We start from the raw sequence: 19,476 nt of genomic DNA on the forward strand, positions 1-19,476 counted from the left end.
GTTCATAAGAGTGACATAATTGCTCTCCTCTTTTCAGGAAGTATGTCCACCAGTCTCCAAATATAAGCAATGGCATCACTACTTATCAAACATATGTATATCTTTACAAAATAGCTTTTTTAAAATTGTTGCCCCTTGTGTGATGTAAAAACATGATATATCATTTTTAAAACCCATGTAGAGAAATAAAAGTGGGTTTTTAATACTGCACAAACATAAAAGAGTGATAACAATACATTCTACAAGTTGTTATGGCATGGGGACAATAAAGACCATGTTATTTGAAATCATGACAAAGTCGTAATGAAATAAAAAGTGCAATGGGAAATGACCCACCCCCAAAGCCGTAAGAAATCTCTATCAATGCATGCAACTGAAATGTTTCTGAGTTCCTTGAATTTCCTTGTATATGGTAGGACTCTGAAATTTCCATTTCCATCTCTAAGTGGCATCACTCATCAGCTTGTTTGATTATTTCCTGTGGCATCACTCATGTGCTTCTTCCATCATCTTCGTGAGGTTATTCCATCACTCATAAGCTTCTTCCACTAATCAGCTTGTCCCAACACACAACACGTTGTTGCCAGTTTAATGAAATGAGTCTCAAAGAGAAACGTTTTTTTTTCTCTTATTCTATGATGATCCTAATGAAATACTGGGATATAAACAATGCGTACGTCCTATGTGTCCAGTAGCATGTGTACCAGGTATCCAGCACAACACAGAATATGATAAATGCTTTTTCAAAAGCGCTTCAGACATTTTTTAATAAAATCTACAAATAACACCTATATTGAAAAGCACACTGAAAATTATCTTAATACTTTTTGTACTGTACACATCCATTCATTCTGAAAATTATAAACCTCAAAACAATTTCATTTTAAAGGATCTAATTAACAAAATAGTTTTTTTTTCTTCTTATATATACATATTAAATTCTTTAGCCGCATAGACCTTTAGGTACACATGTTGTTAAAGTGGCTAGACAAAATATTGGCCAGGACACATAAATATTACAAATAACTAGATTCAAAAATGAAAGACGTATACATCAGTTAAATTAAATTCTGTAGAATGACATCAAACTAACAAATTCAAAAGTAATTCTTAAGAATTTTAATATTTTAACTTTGATAGATTAGCTCACATAGTTTAAAGGGGTTTTTCAGTTTTAGAAAATTCCCCTATTGTATCCAAATTCCCATTGTATATAGACAGGAATGTACAGGACTGTACAGGACTCCCTGCAGTTCCCATCACTATGAGTATGTGCAACTGCTTACTGCTCTGTTTTTGTAGCAGAGACAGTCTGCTCCCATGAAGGGACATTATTAAGTGCATTACAGATGCTCTATGCCATCACTACATAGAAAGCCATAAGAGACAAGGAAGGAAATAAAATGAAGGAGCCTTACTGGCTCTATAACTTCTGGAGACAGTAAATTGCAATGTTTCTAGTGTCAGAACTTTGTTTTACAGTCAGAGTTGGTAAAGCTTGGAATCCTCTTACATTACTCATGCAATTTCACATATTTATATGTTTTAGCTTGCATATAAGTATATTAAGTGTAGCATAGAAACATGCTGAGCTAATAATAGTGTCAGTTACGTTAAACTATTGCAACATGTTTGGATCCTGAGCTATTTAGATATGAAGAAACAGCATTGTCCATCTCCATGAATGAGGAATACACAGGCGTGAGATGGATGTCTCCTAATCCCATATGGGAGTTACTGTTCGGAGAGTTGATCTCATTGTTGTTGCTCTCACAGTTGCCATTGTGAAGAAAGTATTGTGGCGGAGGAGGCGTTGCTGGAGAAGATATAAGATTGATAGGATCCATATTGAGGCTGTCATCCTTTAGCTCCTCCCACAAACTCCCTGTCGAAAGTAAGACAAAATAAAGTTATTTGGATTTTTAAGCTTTTTGTGTCACTGATCGGCATTTTAAAGTGCACTAGTCACTTACAAACAAGAAAACATTTATGTTAGAACAGGCAGAATATGATGTAATAAGTTGGATGTGGGTTACAGCGGAATTGTTCTCTTTATACAGTATGTTCCTATTAATATTCCTGCATGGAATTGCCATCCTCTAAACAGAAATAATCATTCATCAGTATTGATGACCGTGTGAACAGCACACGGATGTATGCACTGTAGACCACTGATTTGGCTTTGAAAGGACCTATGCAATTTAGGATAATAGTTCTTGCCGAAGCTTTCATATACATGCATAGGAGTACTGTATATTTGGCATGAAAGTTGTCATGGTATGTGATGGTTACAATGTATTGTAATTCAGTTTTTACTCTTGTTGCATTGTAAATAGCAAATATATCAATATTTTAAAATATATCCTGTTCATTTATTAACTTATGTCAGAGCTACCCATGTAGGGCCTCCCTGGCACTGTGAATTAGGCTATTCAAATTAATTGCTTCCTGAGATAAAAAAAATGTAGTGCTGGTGCAATCAGGTGAACATGTGCAATGATTATTATCATTATTACATGTGTGCTTGATGATGATGTCATAACTTGCAATGACGTTATGCATCATAACATGTTTGCACATGCACATTTCTTATGGTTTACAGGCTTATATTCAAAGTAATGAATCCCATCTATGTAGGGGCTTCCATTTAAAAAAGGTGCAGATTAAACGAAAAAGTAAGTTGCTGTTTTGACTGTCGTCACAACCTTCCTAAAACTGCAAACAACCCTCATAAAGCTTGGAACTATTGGCCTCTGTATGTCCACTCACACTGTGGAAGAAACAACCACAAACCATGTATATGCTGTAAGAAGATATATAAGCAATGTGAAGTAGGTGACCAAGCATATGGCATATTTATATACTACAATATTGGCATATAGCCCTAATGTAGCAAATCTACATCAAGAGTTATCGCATTTAATTAAACCTAATGGCAACCTCTGACTTAGGTGGCTAGGCTACCTTTGGCATTGTAGAAATATATGTGCTACAAAAACTGTTTTTTTATTGTCTGAAAAAAACTATGAATGACAGTAATTAGATCATACCTTGAAGTTCAAAGTCTGTAAGTGAAGGATTGAGTGCATCAATGTCAGTGCTCAGTTCCCCCTCTATCAGATGGTCGTGCATGGTCCTGGTTGGGGAATGCTCAGTTATCATCTTCATATTGTGAAGAGGTGGGGTATGGGCAGGTATTGGAGAGTCCTGGGGATTAATGGGTTGAGTATTTATTTCACCTTGGTTATCTGGTGAAGAAAAATGGTGGTTCTGAGCCATGCTATGGGTTTGCTGGATCATTGCTGGTGAAATCTGAGGGTAGCCATGTGGTAGTGAATTATAACATGGTGGCTGCTTTTTGACATGCATAGATTCAGACACATCATGCATGGGCTGCAGAGAGGCAGACAAAGAAGAGGCAATGTTTTGTTCATGCATGGTAAGCTGCATTGATGCAGATGTATTCATTAGACCAGAAGCATTGCAAGCCAGCAAGGCGGACCTCAGCTTCTCTGTTCTCTCTCCTATCAGCTTGTCAAGGTCCTCTGAGGAGGAAAAAAACCAAACAAATAAATTAAAAAATAGATACAAATAATTAAAAATAAAATCCTGAAAAAAACCCAAACTTTTGATATCCATCAAATTTTTTTATTTTTTTTTAATGTCTATGCAAGTCCACCTTCTATGTTGCCGCTTAACCAGAGTGTCTCATTTAGGCCTCATTCACACAGGGTAGAGTGGGGCCGTACAGACCCGGGTGCGAGTGTCCGTGCTCAGATGCACACAGGATCCCTCCTGTCTGCGTCCGAGTATGGGCACCTGCACCCGCACGGATGTGCTGCTCGGGTGAACGTACAACAGCGTACAGCCGCGTCCTCCCATAGGGAAGAACAGGCTGCTGTGTAAATCACACGCAGCACCTGTCCTTCCCAGGAACGGTCTGATACGGCCATGCATGCCGCACGGGTCTGTACGGCCCCACTCTACCCTGTGTGAATGAGGCCTCAGGCTCTCACAAGCATACTATGTTTCACTTTTCCATTTTGATTATCTTTCATTCTGAATCCTTCCCTGCCTCTTCAGTGGTCTAACTGTAGAGCACTTCTGTCATCACTTTCTATACTATTATTAGTGCTGCTGGGTTAAACTATTTCCAAATCCTGTAATTATGATATAGACCCTATAGGGGAAGTCCACACCTGATGTTCCATGAAGTTTCTCTTTCTCTCTTTGTTTCTGTTTGCAGTCCCTGATTTCATGTAGAAGTCAAATATATAACTTCTAAATCCTTTGCAAAAATACTGTACAGTATATTTGGTGTGTGGTTTCTTCTATGGATGGCTCTTTATTGACTAGCTTATAGGACCTTCATATATCGAATGTCATGATATTTAGGCTAGTTTGCATACCTGGTTTTGCCATGCTTTTCCTCACAGTAACAGGGTCCTTCCTCTTCCACTTTTGCAATTCTTCTTGCATCTTGTCAATCTTGGCGGGGTTGAGTGCCCATAAACATCCTTTTCGGGAAGAACTTCCAGATTTGTTTTCTACTTTCTCAAAGCACTTGTTGAGGGACAGGTTGTGACGTACGGAATTCTTCCACCCATCTGGAGCAGTCTGGAAACACAGGAGGTGTTTGTTAGTCTTCTATTTATTCTAAGCACCCAAAACCAAAACAATAACATGCAGAATACAAAACACAAACGAATACAGTGTCATTTATTGTGTAATGCTATTCCCATAGATTTAGACTCTCCTACAACTTTTTTTCTACTGGTGTTGTATATATATGAGAAGAGAATAGTCTCATAGAGTCTGTGATGCTCCTGTTTTCCGATACTGTGTGAGGGGAAATAAGGTTGGCCGCTGTGGGATAACACAAATTGTCTTAGACCATTTTCTCTCACACTTTTTATTAAATGAAACCAACTGGATGAAATACAAAATATAGGTGTATCCAAATCCCCAGGCAATAAGACATATGTTCATACATTAGTGTCTAACCTGGCTGACTGATTCTTGCCTTGAGAAGCTACAAACTAGGCCATGTATTACTTTTCGTCCCTCCATCCCATGGACACGACTACCAGTTCCGATCTTTTCTCCTGTAGTATTAAGTGTCACTGTTGGCTGGTACCAACCATGATATACCTATGGCAAGGGGCAAGCTTTGCCATAAATTGGACACTGGCACGTTTATAACATTAACAGTTTATTAGTAGCTAGCTACATTAGACAGCCTCATGATTAAAGCCCAATTCCACCCAAAAAATTTTTTTTTAGTTCCCGAATAGAGTGGGTGAGGGTAAAAATCTCCATCAACATTTTATTGCTGTCTGTTTCCCCATTTTGGAAGATTTCTCTTCAATTCCTGTCTACCAGAAGATATTTTTGTCAGAACACGCTGTAAACACAAGAGGAGGCCGTGTCTCCGGAACTACGGTACATGAGCAGTGGGGGGAAGAGGTTAGAGCAATTTAGCTTAACATGAGATAGGAGTGTGGAATTAGAAAACATTGAAAATAGAGCTGTCTTTTAATAAAATAACGAAAAAAGTAGAGTAAATGTGAAAGTCATATAAAAAAATCACAAATCAAAGATATGTGCTCAATGAACATTTACTATACTGCGCTGAATGCATTATGACACTATTTTTGACATTTCTATTTCCCTTGCTGTTATTGTGATCCTTTGGCTTCAGTAGTTTCTGACTGTAACCAAAAACAGTCAGGACTCTGACTTTGGTTGCTGCTGTGCCAGATCAGTGAGAATTGAAACCAGAGGCAGCCAGCCACTTGGTATTCTCAGAATTACGTGTGCAGTGCAAGCCTCTGTGTTTCTCATAGCACATGTTTGCTTTGAGGTTATGGTAGATTTCAGAATAATCATTACTGAAGTTAGGAAATCAACCAACATTTTTGTTGTGACTAATCCCTTAAATCAGGACTTCTCATACAAGCCACTGACAATTAGGCTCATTTCGTGGCCTTGCTAATTGTAATTTTTGAAACCAAGACAAGACAGAATGCACTCTCCACTCACCCTGCCCACAAATAGGACTCATGTCACTCATGAAGATGTCAAGTGCCATGCATCATTTTTATTGTGTCTTTCTGCATAATAACACATATTCAGCCTTCTGTCAAGTTGTTCCCACCCCAGATAATTACATGGAATTTCCATTCCCAGTACTGGATTGTTAAACACCAAGAGAGGCTAGGATTTACAGCACAGACAATTAATTGCACTTATAAAAGAAGTAAAGACCACCCTGTTCCTCCCCCCCCCCCTAATATTAATGTTAAACACCTTCATGACTAGAGGTAATTGTAGCCTAAATGCCCAGCCCCAGACCAAATTTAATAACTTCAACATGATTGACTGCCATGGAGGACGCATGGTTACTTCTCCAACAACATCTACTCTGTGAAGGTTTAATTTCAATTGATAGCTGTGAGTAAATACATCCTTATCTTCAACAATTCTTCCAATAGCCTATCCTTTCCTTGGCCAATATTTTATCTTTCACCTTCTCTTTCTGAATGTGCTTTACTAAATGCCTGATGAGTTCTAAACCTGTTTCATAAGGCATCAGATCCCCAGCTGGGGTATACACAAGAAGCAATACAAAACAAATTTGCAGTAATACTTCAGTGTAGGGGTTAACATATAGGAGTTACTGAATTTTGTGCTTGTTACTACAGGCATTTGCGGTTGCACCTGTTCAATAGTCTTTTTGTGATCATTATGACCATTATGATCATTCCCTTTTCTAAGGAGAAATAGAGCAAAATGTTCCATACACATGCAGAAAATCCATTAATTGGCATAGAAAAAAATGTGGCTGTTTCTGGCACTGAAAAAAGACCTGTTTCTCTGTGGTCAACTCTAGTGAACACATTGGTTGTTGTCATTGAGAGCCTAGCACCAGGCAGCTCTTGACAAACAGGGATTTCTGTGCCAAAACAATTGTACAAAAAAGTGTTTTAAACACCCCTAACTATGAGCAGATTCTTAGGCTGACCCTCACACGTATCCTGGGCCTTTTCAAACACTAAGGGCCCTTTAAAAAAAAAAACAATTCACATGGACCTTTGCCTTACGAATATCTGTGAATGTATTTTTTGGGTGAATAATGGCAAAAACAAAAATTTTATTAATATATTTTTTATAGTTTATTGAAACCCTAGGATTTGGTCACTACTATACAATTTTACTCAGCGTAAAGCTCCTATGTGTTCCCCTTGTTTTTTGTAATATATTTTTCCCCCCAGTTCAAATGTAGTGTGTTGCAGTAGTACATTATGGCCACTTGGTGGAGCTGAGGAGCACATTGAATAAGTATTTATTTCCTATGCTCCTCAGCTCCATCTATAAAAATACAGACACCTAAAAAATAACCGAATCAGTAAATTAGCTGTAGCCAAAACTTTTTTTTTTTTGGCTAGAGTAGGGAAGCGTTAGTACTCCTAGTGGGATTTTGTTACTGTCTGTGTCTCCCCTATGAAAAATTAACCTCTGTTTGTCCTAATGACCAATGCCACCAAGTGGAAAGAAATCTAAAATGTAATAGTTATCACCAATATTGTAGGCCAGAGTAAATATTCTGTTCTTATGATAGCTATCTCAGAGGGAATTTCCAGTTTTCTTTGACTTCATGTTGTGTCTCCAGGACAGGGAGTGAAGGAAAATCTTCCCATAGGGAACCAAAAATGTTTTCGCTATAGATAGACTTGTCTCTTTACCTCAACCATGATCTTAAAAATGACCACTGTTAACTTTTATTGTCACTCATAACCTCTTCCGCTAAGCCCTAACACTAGCTTAACTAATTTTAATCTTGTAAATGCTAACATTATTGGCACATTGCTGCACAGACATCCACACGAATCTCTCAATCGCTTTGCTGACATAAATCGCACAGGGGTTGGATGAACTGACGTCATCAATGAATTTCTGAATCTTACAAGGTTAGACAATGCAGTGCAATATACAGTGAGGAAAATAATGACTTGATCACCTGCAGATTTTGTAAGTTTGCCCACTTACAAAGAAATGAAAGGTCTATAATTTTTATCATAGGTGTATTTTAAATGATAGAGACAGAATATCAACCAGAAATCCAGAAAAACCACATGATACAAATGTTTATAAATTGAGTTGCAGTTCAGTGAGTAAAATAAGTATTTGATCCCCTACCAACCAACAATAATTCTGGCTCCTGCAGACCTGGCTATGTGGTACACAGATTAGTCCTATCAATTTAAGAAGGTGCTCCTAACGACAACTCGTTATGTATATAAAAGACGCCTGTCCACAGAATCTCTTTCTTCCATTCAAACCTCACCACCATGGGCAAGACCAAAGAGCTGTCAAAGGACGTTATGGACAGGATTGAAGACCTGCATAAGGCTGAAAGGAATAAAAAATAACCATCAATCAACCCTCAGTCTGGAGCTCCAAGCAAGATTTTGCCTCATGGGGTAAGGATGATCATGAGAAAAGTGACGGATCATCCCAGAGCTACACGGAAGGAGCTTGTGAATGATCTCAAGGCAGTTGGGACCACAGTCACCAAACAAACCATTGGTAACGCAATACACCACCATGGATTGAGATCCTGCAGCGTCCACAAGCTCCCCCTCCTCAAGAAGGCACATATACAGGCCCGTCTGAAGTTTGCCAAGGAACATCTAAATGATTCAGAGAAGGATTGGGAGAAAGTGCTGTGGTCAGATCATGAGACCAAAATTGAGCTCTTTGGCATTTACTCGACTCACCGTGTTTGGTGGAAGAAAAATGCTGACCCTAAGAACACCATTCCTACAGTCAAGCATGGAGGTAGAAACATTATGCTTTGGGGCTGTTTCTCTGCTAAAGGTACAGGCCGACTTTGCCGCACTGAAGGGCCAATGGATGGGGCCATGTATTGTAAAATCTTGGATGAGAACCTCCTTTCCTCAGCCAGAACACTTAAGATGGGTCGTGGATGGGTCTTTCAGCATGACAATGACCCAAAACATACCGACAAGGCAACACAGCAGTGGCTCAAGAAGCACTTTAAGATCATGGAATGGCCTAGCCAGTCTCCAGACCTTAATTCTATAGAAAATGTATGGAGGGAGCTAAAACTTTGAGTTGCCAAGCGACAGCCAAGAAACCTTAGGATTTAGAGAAGGTCTGAGAGTGGACCAAAATCCCTCCTGAGATGTGTGGAAACCTGGTAACCAACTACAAGAAACGTCTTAACTCTGTGCTTGCCAACGAGGGTTTCTCTACCAAGTACTAAGTCATGTTTTGCTTGGAGATCAAATACTTATTTTACTCACTGAACTACAACTCAATTTATAACATTTGTATCCTGTGTTCTTCTGGATTTTTGGTTGATTTTCTGTCTCTATCATTTAAAATACACCTATGATAAAAAATTATAGACCTTTCATTTCTTTGTAAGTGGGCAAACCTACAAAATCTGCAGGGATTCAAATAATTATTTGCCACACTGTAATACAGTGAAAATAAAAATGCCCATCTGACAGTGTCTGCTTAGCAAACACATTATGGAGGAAAATTATAAAGTATTCACAGAGCCATTTCTCCTGCAAAACTGCATGTACAGTACATTCCTTCTGGGGTAAAAATGAATGTTGTCAGTATATTTTCTTTCCAGGTTGAAAGTAATTATTCATAAGATTAGACAGCACAGTTGATTGTTGGTTAGCACTTCTGTCTTGCAATACAAGGTTCCCCAGTGTGAATCCTGGTCGGGACACTATCTGCAAGGAGTTTGCTTGTTCTTCCTGTGCTTGCGTGGGTTTCCTCCCACACTCCAAAGACATGCTGGAAGGATAATTGGCTCCTGTCTAAATTGGCCGTAGTATGTGTGAGATAGGGACCTTAGATTGTAAGCTCCTTGAGGGCAGGGACTGATGTGAATGTGCTGTGTAAATTGTTGGCGCTATATAAATACCTGTAATAAATAAATAAATAAGATTATACTAAATCGGTAAAATACCACCACATAGATCTGTGCGAATGGGGTAAAAGCAATTGTTATTAATGTTTGTTTTCCAGGATGAGATATCAGGAATAGACCTCATTATGGCCACTAGATGGAGCTGAGGATCAGATCATGATCATGAACTTCCCCTCCATCTAGTGGTCATAATGCGGCATTTTCCTGATATCTCAACCTGGAAAAAAAATATTAATAGCATACTAATAATATCTTAACAACATTTGTTTTTGTCCCATTCACACAGAACAAATGTAAATGCGGTTTCGCAGGGTGAATGGCACTGCACATTTTTTATAAATACACCCTTAGGACTGTCTCCAATACATAAGGCTGTATTAAAAGTTCTAACACCCTTTTAGGCCCCATTCCCACTGAGCGATTCGCAAATCGCGCGTTTATCACGCGATTTGCATTTTGCGCAATATTGCGCGTTTGTCGCGCGATATCGCGCAAATGCTTGCATTGAGCAAGCTAGAATCGTGGTAAAATCCGCTCCAAAAAGGGTCCTGCTGTAGCGACGCACGACCCGCGACAGCGACGGACAGAGCCCCATTGCCATGCATTGGAGAGCGATATCGTGCGGTAAATAGCTGCAATATCGCGGGAATTACCGTGCGATAAATCGCTCAGTGTGAATGGGGCCTTAAATAACTAAGAAAATATCAAAGTCCTGCATACAGGACAAAACAATGACTGTCAGAATAGCGGAGATGAGTACAGGGACGACAGACAGCTGTGACACGTCATGCATTTTTTATCTGTTTTGGGTTAATAAATGCACAATTGCTTTGGGGTCAACAAATTCAAATATACTGTACATTCCTATCTGGCAACAGCTAATGAAAATCCGCATGAAGAGGTTATACATGGAGCACCAATATGTCTTTTCATAAATGTCATGTGCTCACAAGTTAAGTTGACATGTTTGTATATGTGTCAGTTTAGCTGATATGCTGGTTTGAGCAGTTAGGTAAGCTTCTGTCCGGGACAGTTTCAACCAAAAAACCTTATTTTCAGATAAACATTTACATGAAACTTTGAGTTGCCAAGCGACAGCCAAGAAACCTTAAGGATTTAGAGAAGATCTGTAAAGAAGAGTGGACCAAAATCCCTCCTGAGATGTGTGGAAACCTGGTAACCAACTACAAGAAACGTCTTAACTCTGTGCTTGCCAACGAGGGTTTCTCTACCAAGTACTAAGTCATGTTTTGCTTGGAGATCAAATACTTATTTTACTCACTGAACTACAACTCAATTTATAACATTTGTATCCTGTGTTCTTCTGGATTTTTGGTTGATTTTCTGTCTCTATCATTTAAAATACACCTATGATAAAAAATTATAGACCTTTCATTTCTTTGTAAGTGGGCAAACCTACAAAATCTGCAGGGATTCAAATAATTATTTGCCACACTGTAATACAGTGAAAATAAAAATGCCCATCTGACAGTGTCTGCTTAGCAAACACATTATGGAGGAAAATTATAAAGTATTCACAGAGCCATTTCTCCTGCAAAACTGCATGTACAGTACATTCCTTCTGGGGTAAAAATGAATGTTGTCAGTATATTTTCTTTCCAGGTTGAAAGTAATTATTCATAAGATTAGACAGCACAGTTGATTGTTGGTTAGCACTTCTGTCTTGCAATACAAGGTTCCCCAGTGTGAATCCTGGTCGGGACACTATCTGCAAGGAGTTTGCTTGTTCTTCCTGTGCTTGCGTGGGTTTCCTCCCACACTCCAAAGACATGCTGGAAGGATAATTGGCTCCTGTCTAAATTGGCCGTAGTATGTGTGAGATAGGGACCTTAGATTGTAAGCTCCTTGAGGGCAGGGACTGATGTGAATGTGCTGTGTAAATTGTTGGCGCTATATAAATACCTGTAATAAATAAATAAATAAGATTATACTAAATCGGTAAAATACCACCACATAGATCTGTGCGAATGGGGTAAAAGCAATTGTTATTAATGTTTGTTTTCCAGGATGAGATATCAGGAATAGACCTCATTATGGCCACTAGATGGAGCTGAGGATCAGATCATGATCATGAACTTCCCCTCCATCTAGTGGTCATAATGCGGCATTTTCCTGATATCTCAACCTGGAAAAAAAATATTAATAGCATACTAATAATATCTTAACAACATTTGTTTTTGTCCCATTCACACAGAACAAATGTAAATGCGGTTTCGCAGGGTGAATGGCACTGCACATTTTTTATAAATACACCCTTAGGACTGTCTCCAATACATAAGGCTGTATTAAAAGTTCTAACACCCTTTTAGGCCCCATTCCCACTGAGCGATTCGCAAATCGCGCGTTTATCACGCGATTTGCATTTTGCGCAATATTGCGCGTTTGTCGCGCGATATCGCGCAAATGCTTGCATTGAGCAAGCTAGAATCGTGGTAAAATCCGCTCCAAAAAGGGTCCTGCTGTAGCGACGCACGACCCGCGACAGCGACGGACAGAGCCCCATTGCCATGCATTGGAGAGCGATATCGTGCGGTAAATAGCTGCAATATCGCGGGAATTACCGTGCGATAAATCGCTCAGTGTGAATGGGGCCTTAAATAACTAAGAAAATATCAAAGTCCTGCATACAGGACAAAACAATGACTGTCAGAATAGCGGAGATGAGTACAGGGACGACAGACAGCTGTGACACGTCATGCATTTTTTATCTGTTTTGGGTTAATAAATGCACAATTGCTTTGGGGTCAACAAATTCAAATATACTGTACATTCCTATCTGGCAACAGCTAATGAAAATCCGCATGAAGAGGTTATACATGGAGCACCAATATGTCTTTTCATAAATGTCATGTGCTCACAAGTTAAGTTGACATGTTTGTATATGTGTCAGTTTAGCTGATATGCTGGTTTGAGCAGTTAGGTAAGCTTCTGTCCGGGACAGTTTCAACCAAAAAACCTTATTTTCAGATAAACATTTACATGAACTGATCTCCTTACCTTGAAATAAGGAAAGTGTTCGGTCATAAAATTATAGATCTCACTCACAGGAAGACTTCCAGTTTTACTGTTCTTCAGGGCCATGAATATTAGAATGCTTTCAAAGTAAATACAAAAAGGTGTTAAAAGCAGAATAATACATGTTTGATAAATAAAAGAGAGAAACGCTGACCATTCACTGTTCTGTTTTTTCAATCAAACTGCGGGCTGAACGAAAAGGATAGAACAGATTCCTCCATCAATGCTTACGAATGTTAGTGGATGAATCCCCCGCTGTTTCCTTTGCATTCTGACAGTGGCTGCTGGACGCTGTCAGAATACACAAACAGTGTTTGCAGACCGAGCTGTCCAGCAAAAGTGGACATGATTGTGTATCCAGGGATAGTAATTGATTCCTAACTGCATGTAACCCTTTCATATATGATTACATGCGGTATGCAGGCGCTTACATGCAGCAGCTGTCACCTGATCATTAACTTGAATGGGTGACAGTTGCCATTTGTAAACCCTTGTTACATGCGCAGCCATTAACACGGGTACCGTATATAGTTACATTTTATTTTGAAGCATGACATTTGGTAACCGGCCCCCGAGTAAATTGAGTTTGAGACCCATGGCGTAGAGCATCCTTTTTTAACCAGGATGCCGCGGCACCCTGGTGTTCCTTCTGGCTTTCTCAGGGGTGCCTCAAAATGTATTGGTAGTGGGACTGTAATGTGAAGGAGGAATGAAGACAGATGTGAAGGGGGCTCCAGATGTAAAGAAGGAACTCTGAGGTGAAAGGGGAGATTCTGATATGAAAGGGGCTTCTGATGTTAAAGGGGGGAAACTGATGCAAAGGGTGACTCTGATGTGAAGGGGGCACTTTGCTGTCAAGGAGGGAACCTACTTTTTTTTAAATGTTTTTGTATGTTTTGTGGGCTAAATCCACGTGATAAATCGCCTAGGTGTGAACGTTGTCTCAGAGATCAGGGCTATTGCTGCACTGCCTTTGTTTATGATGCTGAAAAGAACTAACAGTACCGGGCTCCCCTATGGTGTTAATCTAGGGCCAAAAAATAGTACAGTCATATACGCTTGGTAAATATACATTTTGTGCTGCAACACTATTCAAAAGTAGTATGCTATTACTGAACCATAGCCTATGTAAAAAAATGTAACCCCGCAGTACTGTCAAAGTGACATTTGTAATTGCTTTTTTCCCTCCACTCATAAACCCCGTGGGACAGTAGTCATAGGAGTATTTTAACATTTCTTTACATAAAGTGGAACAGAAGATTTAACTTCCATGGACCTGGTCTTAAATTCTGAAATGATTCCTAAGCACAATAATTCAAGAGGAAAGAGGAATTTGCCCAGCGGTGCATTTTTGCAGTGGAATTTGGGAGAATGAAAAGGCCATGAACTGTTCAACCTGAAAGTCATATTTCTGCTGTTAAAAATAACTTACAAAAATAGAAATACAAAGACAAATCATAGTGTATGTGAAGTCGTGCAGCACTGGTGATTGGGGTGTTTGAGATGCTTATGCTGGCAACATACACATTTTGTTTTGCATTCTGTCTGTTGGATCAGTGAAATTTACTAGCAGCTGCTTAGTGTGGGGACCTACCTCAACAATCCATATCATTTATGCTCAGTCAAGCAGACCCAGTTGTTGGTAAATTATGGTGATCTGACAGGTCAAGTCTGAGAAAAAAATCAGTCTGTGTGGTCTGAGGATGGAGAGAAGTCCCACTAAAATATAACTTTTGATGTATCCCTTGCACAAATTTTAAAGTAGGATTGTAGTATTTTTGATTTCTTTTTGTATTTTTGTGATTCTTTAGAAAGCAGCTGGGTGTAGTTAGCCCATCTGTACCAGAGCCTAAGTAATCTCTAGACATAGAGTGTATTTTCTCTGCCACTTATTGTTTGAGTTTGCTCCAGCAGGGTGTGCTAGAGAGGTATCATTCTGTGTTATGCATGTTTCATTGCTTAACCAATCAGCAAACTTGGGGGTCCTATTCATGCTTGCTGTGAGATCTGTAAAATTAATTTGGGACATTTCCTATTCTGTCTGTTCCCTCATGGGTTTCTGCCCTGGGTAGAAGTTACTGTAAAACAACTGTCTTTATTCCCAGGCTTTAGCGACTAGGGAAAGCAAAGAAGCAGGGATCTCCCCTCCTGAATGGTATTCCTAAAAATGCTGGCTGCTGTAGTCGGAAGACGGAATAGCCCAGAGGAAGCAAGCTGCCACTGCCCCCCACAAAAGAGATGTTGTTAAGGGGGAGGAACCTAACCATGTTGTCCTTCCTTGGCACATAAATATTGAGATACCATTTGAACCTCAATTGCCAAGGATTCAAAAGCTCTGTCCAGCCAGTGTTCAAAAGGGAGAAAGACATTTGTCAGAGATTTAGGAAGCATAGTTTGGTATTTGAGACCATTTATCTTTTGGGGATCCTGATCCACATCTCACCCTTCTTCCCATATTGCAATTTGAAATATACCAGTTCTTGTTTTGAGCTCACTAAAGTGACTGGTGCCCTGAGATTGAATGTGCATTGGATCCTTTTTCCATGCTTAGCTAGGCAATGCCCACATGTGATACAGAGCCTCAGAACAAACTGAAAACTAACTAATAAAAGTGGAAGACCAGGGCCATCAAACTGGGGAGGAAAGAATTGGTGATGCTGGATGTCCACTAGCCAGGAAATGAGGCAGGATCTTTTTAACTTGCAGGAAATTCTAATGTACACTGTGAGATGCTCAGGGAAGTTGAATTCAGGGTAGGTCTAAAGTGTGGAAACTGGAGAAAAGCAAAATGGGCAAATGTGGAGATATTCTGTTTAATTGTTTTGTTTAACTCTATTGGTTTCTACTGGTAGCAACAGTGTTTTTGCTTTAAAGTATGACCATTTTAGTAAATTGACAATCTGGTTTCCTATATAGTGTCTACCAAATGTGTATGTGAAATACTGGACATTTGGGATTTAATATTTATAATTACTTTTAACTTGGAAGACAGGCAGAAAGGATACCACAAGTTTCATCACCGAGCTAACAATTGCACAAGTGAGAAGTAAAAATATTTTCTCCAACAATATTTGAATCTAAAGCTCTACATGCCAGGCATTAATAGCATGAGACAAAATAAGAGAATCTTGTGGCTTACCTGTAGGAATAGATAGGTTTGGGATAGAGAGGCTGTTGGGGCTCTATGCCAGCTTGTGGTGCAATCCTTTGATAAGGATAGTGTGATGTAGAAATGTATGTAACGGGATAGCTCCCACCTGTTGAATACTGTAATAAACAAAGAGAAAACATTAATGACAAAAAACTTAATCATAAAGGAACCCTGCGAGGGAAAGAAAAGTGTTATTTCCACCTAGTTGAAGGAACAGGAGGCGAATAGAGACAGACAGGTTCTTTGTGTATGTCTAGAGCTTTGGAGGTTGTCTCCAGCACTTTTAGTGTACACCTATGCCAAATGCAGCTATAGGAACCGTGACAAATGTATTGACTGCTTCCGGTTGCTTCCTTCAACATTACTCAAAGCTGCAGATAAGGAACAGTGTGTGCAGTCACAAATTAAAGATGGATCACACAGTAAAGATGGGGCCTCGGCACTCCAAATAGTGAATAGTGTATCTTTTATTGACGTAAATGAAGCATATCACATAAATGCAACGTTTCGGGGTCATGCAGGTTCCCTTCTTCGGGCAAAACATGTGATGGCATGTCTGCCTGAAGAAGGGGATCCTGCATGACCTCGAAACATTTCATTTATGTGATATGTTGCATTTACGTAAATAAAAGATGCACTATTCACTATTTGGAGTGCCGAGGCCCCATCTTTACTGTGTGATTTTCCCTGTGCCATCCGTTGGTCACCGTAGCACCCACCAGTTGTTAAGCCGTCTTGAGTGCAATGGGTTCATGGACTACAGTGTGTGCAGTCAGTGATTTACAGCTTTGCTCTATTACTACTTACTCATTTCATGCCCAGTAAGTTTGTTTTTTTAATGCAACCCTGTCATTGTCCTTAATCAATGACAGCCACGCTTGAAAAAGAGTAGGTTAAATACATACAGTACATGTCTGGCAAGAGGTGAGAGAAATCTTAGCTTGCTTCAAGTACACTGTGGTTCCTCCCTTTGAGTACTATGTTCTCTACTGATGTAATGGTTGGCAGGAGGAATCATAGCATGCAGTGGGGGATATACTGTCTGACACACTCAGATGTGTCAGATAGCACATGTGCAGTGCAACGTACACTCTTGGTCCATTGCTGGCGTCTATGAGATGCCAAGAATGAAGCAGAGCGCCAGGGCGATATAGCTTCTATGCACAGGTGAAGGAGTAACATTTTCAGTGGTCACCTGGTGTCCAAAGAGGTGTGACAGGGACCAGGAAGAACAATTGGAGAAGATGGAGGTGGAAGATGGTGTTTAGAAAAGTCTTTAGGCCTAAGTGAACTTTTAGTATAGATCAGCTGAATTCATTATAGGTGCAGGAAAACAAAGGTGTGCAAAGTCCTACAGTTTGTTTTCTTTAGGCTAGGTTCACACCTAGGCGACACTTCACCATGTGGCAATCGTGCACGATTGCACGCGGATTGCCGCGCGGTCAGGAGTCGCCGAGGTGTGAACCAATTGCGCTGTGGGTGCCATTATTTTCTAATGGCACCCCAATCACGCCCGAAAGATCACGTACACGTGATCCGAACACGTGCTTCCGAAAACGATCGCGGCTTGAAATCAATGGGGCCCCGCCGCAATCGCTGTGTGCACCTGAACACGATCGCGCGTCCCGGGTGTCGTGCGGTGTAGTGCAGGTGTGAAACTAGCCTTAGAAAAAAGGCTGTCCTCTGTCAGTAAGCTGTGAAGAAGGAATATTGCTCTCTGTATACAAGCAGTGGTCTTGCTACACTTCTACAGAGCTTCAATACTCCCCCTGCTAAGTCAGAGCTAGAGTTTCCAATTAGTAGGGAGCATGCATTTTGCTGATTGCAGAGCTATAGATCACACTTTCACTTTAATGGACTTTTAAAATTAACTTAGATGATTTCAAATGAAATTTCTATCAGTCCCTAAATAAATCGACAAGGAGTGGAGCTACTTCGAGAAGGAGTTTCCAGGTGCAGTCAGGTTTCCTTTAGCCTGAGGCAAAAATGAAAATTAGCCATAAGGAACCCTGGAAAATGCAGGTAGGTCCACTGCAGGACCAAGGGGGTTTATGTTAAGGGATAGTCTAAACCTTATTTTTTGCACAAGAGACATTCTGCATCCACCACCGCATGCTACCAGGTGTCTAATTTTTCTCCTCCCAAAACAGACATTAGATTGAAGTAGGATTCTTTTTAAATAGAGAATTGCATAATTTAGAGAATCAATACATTCAATGTATTTTGTTTTTCTAAAGGTATATTATTTGTTTTGACAACAGGCTGTTTCAATGCCTTTTCTTTAATGAAAAGGTGGTAAAACCATTTAATTCCACAGACATGACTGACAAGAATGAATACATTACAAAGTCCCAAACATTTATTACTATAAATATGTCTTTGGTTGCTTAGAGAGGAAAAGGTGACAGATTAAAAGCCTAAACAGCTGACCTGCTTAATTCATCTTTGAAGGATATGGAGGGGTGTGGACAGGGGAGATCAAAGTGGAACATGGCCAGAGATTTGGGTTTTATATAAATGATGAGTAGCTGCCTAGTCAGGAATTTAGACTTCAAAGTGTGAGTGTACACTAAAGGTTTATTGAGGGTGGGAAGAGGAGATGACTTACAAAGTACAATGTCATGAATTGATGATGTGCTTTTATTTCTTTTCAAATAGACATTTCACTTAATGTTGGGAATGAATAAATGCAATATAACTATAGACCTGGAACAATATATACATGGCCTACAGATGGACAGATTATTGGATAGATTAGACATTACCTACTGATAATCAGATATATATCAATCTTCCGTAACCTTTTAAGATGATTTATATCTGCTCATATATTGAATGGCTTAGATGGTAAATTAAGTTTTAAGACTTCAGGTATTTTCATGTACAGTGGTCATATGTTCACTTCTAATGTCCCCTACATAACACAAGAATGCTATAATTTTAGCTTTATAAATTATCCAAGGGAAAAAGGTCACATTATGAAGGAGCATGGTTCAAGAGTTTTAAGGGACTATAAATACATAGATGTGAAAGACAAAATATGAAAAAAATAACCCTATACATCCACCCATTAGGCATAGAAAACCTAATTCGCAACCTATAGTACCCCCCTAGATGAGCTCTCCTTCTCCCCCTTCCCTTATCCATTGCAATTATCTGGGCAGCATCCTATTTTTTTCACCTAGGTTTTACAATCCTATTGTTAGTCTTCTTTTAGCAAAATGCTCCGAGTAAACCGGGGTTGCTTTTCAAGGATAAATGCAACCAGCAAAAGACTAATTCTACTATGGTGGGTAGCAGGGGAGGACTGGGA

General features: G+C 39.6%; 1 protein-coding gene across 1 annotated transcript in view; it reads right to left on the reverse strand.

Annotated features, from left to right (window-relative positions):
• Positions 1-1,509: 1,509 nt before the first annotated feature.
• FOXN1 (forkhead box N1) overlaps positions 1,510-19,476 on the reverse strand; it is a 60,178-nt gene continuing 42,211 nt past the window's right edge. The window contains exons 5-9 of the mRNA XM_018555008.1: positions 16,152-16,279; positions 12,995-13,091; positions 4,410-4,617; positions 3,051-3,545; positions 1,510-1,885 (exon numbers count right to left, since the gene is read on the reverse strand). Coding sequence (XP_018410510.1) covers positions 1,614-1,885; positions 3,051-3,545; positions 4,410-4,617; positions 12,995-13,091; positions 16,152-16,279 — 1,200 coding nt within the window. The 3' untranslated portion in view covers positions 1,510-1,613. The remainder of the gene's footprint in view (positions 1,886-3,050; positions 3,546-4,409; positions 4,618-12,994; positions 13,092-16,151; positions 16,280-19,476) is intronic.

Source organism: Nanorana parkeri, unplaced genomic scaffold, assembly GCF_000935625.1.
Source record: "Nanorana parkeri isolate BGI_ZX_2015 unplaced genomic scaffold, ASM93562v1 scaffold181, whole genome shotgun sequence".
NCBI classification, from domain to species: domain Eukaryota; kingdom Metazoa; phylum Chordata; class Amphibia; order Anura; family Dicroglossidae; genus Nanorana; species Nanorana parkeri.